Raw genomic sequence first — 8,105 nt, forward strand, 5'->3', positions numbered from 1 at the left:
CTCCTAACATCAACAGTTGCATCTAATCAGGGATGATTTTAATGGCAAAATCATTCGTCATTGTTTTGCAAAATTCAGAATGTTTGAGTTATGACCTGTTATGTAATGTTATATACATCTACATATACCTCACTTTTTATTTCAATTTTGTTCTATACATTTAATAATTCAACCGCCTAAGAACCAGTCATAGACAACTATTGAGGTTAAAGTATTTGAAAAAACATTTGATCAAAATTCATGAACAAAAACACATTTACATTAACATGCCTACATTGCTACAATCTCTCAGGCCAACATCTGAATCACATTTGCAGCACACACATCATCTTGTCAGAGTACTTTAAATATGACCTCAAAAAAATTAAGACACGGACAGTTTTCTTTTTCAAGTTTTATTATATTAATTGTGGTACAGAAGAAAAGAACAACAACTTCCAACATTTTATATAAACATACCTATAACTTTTCTTTGTCCAGTATTGGGAGCAATGCAACTTTTCGGACACAAACTCACTTTGAGTTCAGCACCTATCCTTCAAGTTCTAACAGCCAACACAGCAATACTGTAATAACTACAGTACCTCAACATGTAACACACATAGCAACTAAATCAATTTAACCAGTATTCCACTGGCAGAGAATAAGTAAAAGTATAGAACATACATGTAACAACAAATGACTCATGATGAAATAACCCAAACACAAAGCTACTCATGCAGACCTTTTTTTTCTTCTTTTTTTTGAAAAGTTACAATCCTATTTTTTTCTACTTTTATTTTTGCTGTAAAGTATTATTAGTGGATTAAAAAAGAACACAGAAGGTTAAGTTCTATGGCTGATAAAGAAGGTAAAGGGAGAACAATCAAAAAGATAAATTCCATAGGAAAAGGGCTATCTTGTGTTTTGCATTAATATGTTCAAAGGCTGTCATAGTTAACTGTAGTTATACTATATAGTTACCGAAGAATTAAGCAGTGATAAATCATTTGTTATACATAAGGAATCTCATGTGCTACTTTTCTAAATATAAAAGCGTCTTCCTCTTTACTTTATAAAGCTTCCTGTGTTGGACAAACTACCGTTTTGATCTTTGGACAATGTAGGGGTCACCTTAAGGTTCAGAAATGGATCTGTGTAGCACTTGTGCTCCAGGTTTGGAGGTGTAAATATTCACAGGAAAGCATATATTTTAAAAGATTTATCACAAAGGATGCAGGTCACATTAAATGTCTACCGCATGGCGCCTACACTGCAGTGCCTTCACAGCTAAATGTAGTGAGAAAAACTACATTTGCAAAACAATGAAGGTAACTCCAACTATTGGAGTACACTGACTTGAGCGAAGCAGTTGAACTGCCTAGCTATTGTAGCACGTCCTTAGCTTTAGCTAGGTCTAGTAGCAAAAAGACTCTTTAGACGGCACAAGCCAGAGTTTGGTTTTAATTGGAGGTGACAGAGTCCTGAACGGTGTCCTGCTGAGGATTTGCTGCTGGTAGACTGCTGCTGAACATCAGCTTCCTGATGATATCGGCGTAGAAAGGTCCATAGACAGTCTTGTTGTAGTTAACCAGGGAGATGAACTTTGCTCCCATCAGTGCTAGTTCAGGCTTGATAGCAGTCAAGCCAGTTGGTACCTGTTCAACTTTGACCTGGGGTTTAGGATCGCAGATGAGTGCTGTGAAGAACTGCTGCACCCGATCCTCTGCACAGAAACAAAGTGAATGAGAAAAAAAAAATCTGAATTTCACTCCTCTTTATACAAAAACATCTGTACAGTCCATCACAAGGCTTAAAAAAACACAGTCACTCCTGCTCACTCTTTCTTACCAACGAGAGTGCGGATGGGATTGTCCTTCTGCGTTATGCTGCAGATCTGGCCTGTGAGGGTGGCCTGCAGCGCCGGGCTCATGGCAGGGTAGTTCCTCTCCGTTAAAGATTTGTTGAGCTCACAGCAGATCTGAGCGCTGACACTCTCTAGTGCCTCTTCTAGGTTAAAGTCCCTGCAGATAGAAGGAGAGGAGAGTTCTGGTTTGAGCTCTTATTTCACATTAACCTGTGATGATCAGATGTATGTTTGAATACAGATTTGGGATTTAAAAGGTAAAGTTCAGGTGTTATGAAGTTGGATTGTATGAGGTACTTATCAGTAGTCTTTGTATTATCTACAGAATAGATTTTCAACACAAAATATTCTAAATTTAGGGTACACTTTTTTTTTTGGCGTCTTAAATACATGTAGCTGCAGCCCCCGTCCACAGCAGTAGGCTTTATTGCTTTGCTCCCATTCTGGTACTCCTGCAAGTTTCTCCAAATTGCTGGTGTGCTGACCGCCATCTACTGGCTATGGATAAGTACCACAAACAACCCTACTTCAAAGCACCCGGACTATCCCTTTAAGATGGATAAAAATAAATTGAACTGACGGGCTGTGCATTCCATCCAGCAGCACACTAATCATCCTCTTCAGGCGGTCGGACAAGGAGGGCAGACCCTGGATGGGCCCCCCTATGGTGCTGTAGATAATGAGCAGCACCTCGTTCACTGCCTGACACCGCTGGAGATGCCTTTGAATCTCTCTCAGACGTGTCTCATCAGTCATCCAGGTCTACAGAAGAAGAGATTTAGGGGATAGTTTCACATTGGATATTGCTCTTATTTATCTTCTGGGGAAACAGCTAGCCTGTTTCTGTCTAAAACTGAAAAAAATCTACCAGCACCTCTAAAGCTCACTATTTGGTTACCTCACTAACTAACTCATGTTAAGACTCACTGCTTACAACAAGAAATATTTACAGCATGCAACAGCCTGCATATAAAAATAATATTTCAATATGCATATTTCACAAATAATGAAACCAGATATACAAAAGGTCATAGAATCTCTTTCTCTCAGTTACATACACAAATTCAAAACACACTCACCTCAGGCAGTTGGCTCTTATCGTAGTCCCATGTGAGGATGCGGAGGAAGGCAAGGTTGAGGACCTGAAAGGGCCCGGGGACTAGTCGCTGTCCTTTTACCTGACCATCAGTCTGTTCTTTGGGGATTGAGGTCAACAGCTCCTCAAGTGCTGACTTGATCCACGAGGTGGTGTGATCCAAAGCGCCTGAAGAATTTTTATCAAAGTAACCGATTGAGGATTTTGTTCTTAGAACTATTTTTGACAACAATACACGTTTTGTAATAATCTGGCGTCAGAAACGATAAAAAATACTTAGTAGAGACAACTCTGTCCTTGTTCACTCACTGGGTGTTTTGTCCAGTATGCTCTGAAACTTTGCCCTCTCATATTCAACACTCTGCCTCTGCAGCACAGGCCTCAGATTATCGATGGTGAAGTTAACTATGTCAGCCTTCATCAGGTCAAGCACACGGAAGATCTCCCTGGGGTGTAAAAAAAGAAAAAGCCCATGTGATTGACTTGCTTCTTATAAAATAGCTTAATAATTTAACTTAGGAAGACTATTACTTCAGACAGACAATAGAATTAAATCAAATGTTTTTAAAGGCTTTAAATTCCATTTGTGAACGTACCTGAACAGTGTCACTATGTTATCTGGGCTTTCGCGGAGCTTCTTGATATCCTCGTCCCTAACTGGTGCACACATCTTGCCCATGGTGGTGATAATGTAAGAGGCGAGCCCCTGAATGTCTACAGCATCATTGTCAGCCTGCTGACGAATCAGGTCCATGTCCAGCACCTCCATGATCTGGGTCCGCATCCGATTGGCGCCCGGATTAAGGAATGACAATAAAATCTGTCCAAATAGGAAAATGATATTAAGCATTATTTATAACTCATTTAATCAGTGATGTTGCTTAATTTGTTCCTGGTTTTCTACCAGTCACAAAGGAGGAGATAGAGATGAAGAGAAGCAGATACAAAAGTCATTTCTGCAGATCTGGTGAAGCTGTAAACATCACATGGTGTGTGCTGACCTCTCTGATCTCCTCCAATAATCTGATGGCTTGCCCATACTCAGGCGGGTCGTCGTTCAGCTCGGACTCCAGGATGTCCCAGAAGGCCTTGTGGACATTATCTCTAACTATCTTCCATAAACTAAAAAAAAGAAAATGGAAGATTTAGTTTAGCTGAGTATATAATCTGTCAGGAAAAAATGTCCATTTATGAAATGGGCTTTGGTAGAGATAGTGCACAAAGTAGTAAACAACTGACATCATCTAAAGAATGATAAAAAAAAAAATCACTACTTTTGATGTATCTTGTCTGCTACCCGTCTTTACTGTTCCACTAAATACATTACTTTCATTTCCTTTCCCTTCATCTCCTTTTGTCCTCTCCACTCTCTTGTTCAGTTCAGTGTTGTGCTAAAGATAAGCAGAGGCAGACAGACAGTGACGTATGGTGTGCCCATCTTTTCTCTTTACTGTAAAATAAAGTCCAGATTCACATACATTACATAAATTTGATGAAATTATTGTGTCTCTATATAATTTCTACAATATTATTGATCTATATACTACGAAACAAGGTAATGTTATTTATCAGATATGGAGACAAAACAATCAACATAATTTATTTTAAAAATGTCAACGCTTCTCTTTAACTGAAGAAATTGGAAGTTTGAAGCTATTCTGCATAATATTTTTTAATAATTAGTCAGTGTTTTTATTAAATTCACATGCATTATAGTCACAAATAATGGCGTCTCTTTGGATTTCTGCTATCTCCCGTTCCTTTGAGGACTCACAGATCACTGTCTCACATTTCAGTTTGGATATAAAAGTTTTCTTCCATGAGGTGTACACATGATTTTGTAAATACTGTGAAACTTTCTATTCTATAAGAAGCATAGATACAATATGCAGTTCTGGCTGAACTCCAACTTATTCCAGATTTTAGGATAAATGTTTGGGAGCAGAGCTAATAATGGAGTCTGAATACTGCGAAGCAGCTGCAACATTAAAGGATTTGAGATGTAAATCTTGACATTTGGAATTTAGCTTGTTTTATCCCACTCATGTGCACTTATTTTCAAATTTGTTTGTAAAGCCCTTACCTGACAAACTGATGTTTAAATTCAATGATAATCCACAAAACATGATCGGGGTGTAAAATATCTATTTTATAGTATACCTGTCCTGAGGTAGGCTGTCTGGTTCCAGATGGAAGTTGCGGTTTACAATGATCTCATGGGCAATGCTGAGATTGGACAGGTCTCTGCCGGACTCCATGACTTCATCCAGGGTTATGGTTTTGGGTGGGCTTGCTGTGGGAACCAAATATTGAACAAGCTTTGAAAAAAGATGAATGAAAGAGCCGTAACAAAAAATGTGGAGCACAAAATCAACCGTTGAAATTGAATGATGACATTGGTGAGGTTGGTAATTCCTGTGATTGCAGATTAAATACAGGCTTTGAAACCTACAAGAGTGTGTCTGCTTTAATGGTTTTGTTTAAATACATTGCTGTCCTTAATTATGTCTTTTAATTGGCTACAAAAATGAAAACAGTAAATCAGCTGTTGTCAGAGAGTGAGGTGGCAAACTCACAGGAGGGTGTACACTGTTTACTGGAGCAGTCGCTGGTGAAGCTTTCACGGGAGCAGTCCAGGTCACTGGTGGACGTCATGCTGTCGCATCGCTCTGAGGACGACTCCACGTCACTGCCTTGTTCCTCACTGCTGGATGTGGAGGCAGGTCGCTCATCATTCAGAGGCATCTTGGGTTATAGCTGCACAAGAGAAGTTGATTACTGCCATTAGCTTGTTGGCTATGACTTCAGCAGAAGGAAACTTTATTTCTCCTTCTAAACCTGTTAAGGGGAATCCTACTATTTTAACAGAAACACCGGGACAGGTTTAGAATTGAAGTGGAACGTTTATCATTCCTTTTTTATTTGGAAGCTGTTCTTCTGGGTTGGTTTCTAACAGGATCAGTAAAATGTCTCTGGTATTTGATGTCTTGTGATATTCAGTATTTTTATTGTCAGCAACAAATCCCATAAAAAGAATGAAAACCAGCAATAAATGAATCCTACAAACAAGTACTGTCTGTGTTGCCAAAGACATATTTTTTTCAGCGCCATAGACATTGATATCCCAAAAATATTAAAACAAATTGGTTGAATTTGTTTTAATAAAAAGCAACCACCGAGGTTAATCGAGTCGATCAAACATTCAAATGTGTATTTTTCCGTGAATGAAAATGGTCACCAACATTTGTTAGTCCCTCCTGTTTGAGTAGCCAAAAATGTAACAAAAAGAGTTTACTTAGAAGAAAACCTTAGGCTTTACCTTACCTGTTTTGGTGTTAGAGGGAGAAAGAACAGCCGTATCAATGCAATAGTTGTTGTTGCCAGGAGGTTAACATATTGTAACAAAAACACCAGTCACACTCAGTAAAACAGCTGGTGGGCCAGTCTCCATGGAAACAGAGATAGCTGCCTTGTTGCACAATTCTCTCAATAGTATCAACAACCTTTTAATCTCAACTGACGGTGCATAAAGTAATTATTTGTAAAAGCATTTTCAGTGAGTGTTTACCGCCACAGAGGTAGACAACATTATCCAAAGGCAGGACACAAACAGAAGAACCAATTTCCATAACTGGCTTTAAACAAACGCTGGTGTGCCTCAAGGACAAAGGGATCACTTTTCCAGGCCAATCCGAGATACATTGTGTCACCAGGGCAACATGGGACAACAGAGGGCTTCCCAATGGCCAAAACGATCCTGTTACACCTGTCCCTCTGTTGTCTGTTTTAAGGTATTGTTTGTTAGAAAAATACAAGCTAAATCCAAACTGAGTTAATTCAGAAAAATCTAACTTTATCTACTGTGGAAGTTGTGTACATGTTCTTATCACACATAAACAAATCACCACACTTAATAATACATAAATAAAATGTATTTTAATTACTGTAACACCTTCAATTTAGAAGGCCTCTGCCTTTCTATTATTATCTGCCCTGGCAGGGGGACCCTTGGGTGTTCCTTCCTGTCCCCGGCCTCGGTTATCTGCTGCCAAAAGTGAATGCACACTCACTCGCTGCTCATTCTGGTTTAAAGATAGCTTAAGGGGTAAGGGTGGGTGTGTGACTTCCATATACCCCTGCTGTGTCCGCAGCTCATTCATTACATCATCTGCTAGACTTGACAGCTAGGTCACAGCAACACAGCAGGCCAATTTTCAGAGATTATCTAGAGTGATGGGAGCAGTGCAGTCCAGAAATCTGATTACGGATTAGGGTCTACTCTGTCATCTGCTGCTTCATTATAACAAATCCTCTTAAAGTAGTCGGAATTCTAGGTAAAATAAAATGCAGTATGCAATAACATTATGATAAAACCTAAACATTTGACAAAAAAACCAAAAAAACACAACAACAATAACAATGTTTTTGACTGGTTTATAAATAGTCGGTTCATTATGCAATGTGCTGGTAACACATCTGTCAATATCCATATAACTTGCCCAGGTGTTATGGCTTAATGCAACATGAGATCCAGATAAGCTACATGTTGTTACAGTAACCTCTGCAGGAACAAAGACAGTCTTCACTGTATGCAGTATAATGTAAACAAAGCAATGGACCTGGGAGGCGGGGCTAACCACAAGGGGACTCTCGCCATTGGCTGCAGCTCCCTGTCCATCACCCTGACAAGGAACATCTTTGGTTACATTGCTATACAAGTGAGATAACCTATCCACACATGCTTAAGAAGAGGGTACACGTGATCTGAGCAGCAGACAATAACAAGAACTTCATGCACATTTAATATAGTGAATAATAATATAATAATAATGTAAATAATAATATTTACATGGGCCATGTCAGAAGCCCCCCCCTAAAAAAAAGTGCAGGAAGACGAAATGCATTGCGACATATGATGGCAATATATATATATATATATATATAGACGTCTGCAGCCAAGTTTCCCAAACTAAACGTGAAAATGAACATAAAGTTGGAAACAGAACCAGCCGAGTGATTAACAATTTCCATTAAAGTAAAATGAGCTCAACAAAAGCGACCTTTACCTCATTCGAGTCTCCGGAATAAGACACTGACAGCCGAAATAGCTCAACTCTTTACGGACGCTCCGCTGTTGTTTTCACGCTCGTTTCTGTTTAAAGG

The 8,105-nt window shown here is 39.1% G+C and overlaps 1 protein-coding gene across 1 annotated transcript; it reads right to left on the minus strand.

Annotated features, from left to right (window-relative positions):
* Positions 1-387: 387 nt before the first annotated feature.
* tcp11l2 (t-complex 11, testis-specific-like 2) lies at positions 388-8,105 on the minus strand. Its single transcript, XM_054625007.1, has 10 exons — positions 8,009-8,105; positions 5,519-5,699; positions 5,103-5,235; positions 3,944-4,064; positions 3,539-3,762; positions 3,252-3,388; positions 2,926-3,110; positions 2,427-2,608; positions 1,831-2,003; positions 388-1,705 (listed from the first exon to the last, which is right to left on the minus strand). The coding sequence occupies exons 2-10, from the start codon at positions 5,685-5,687 to the stop codon at positions 1,443-1,445; spliced, it is 1,587 nt and encodes a 528-aa protein (XP_054480982.1). The 5' UTR covers positions 5,688-5,699; positions 8,009-8,105; the 3' UTR covers positions 388-1,442.

Source organism: Anoplopoma fimbria, chromosome 23 (assembly GCF_027596085.1).
Source record: "Anoplopoma fimbria isolate UVic2021 breed Golden Eagle Sablefish chromosome 23, Afim_UVic_2022, whole genome shotgun sequence".
Taxonomy (NCBI): Eukaryota; Metazoa; Chordata; class Actinopteri; order Perciformes; family Anoplopomatidae; genus Anoplopoma; species Anoplopoma fimbria.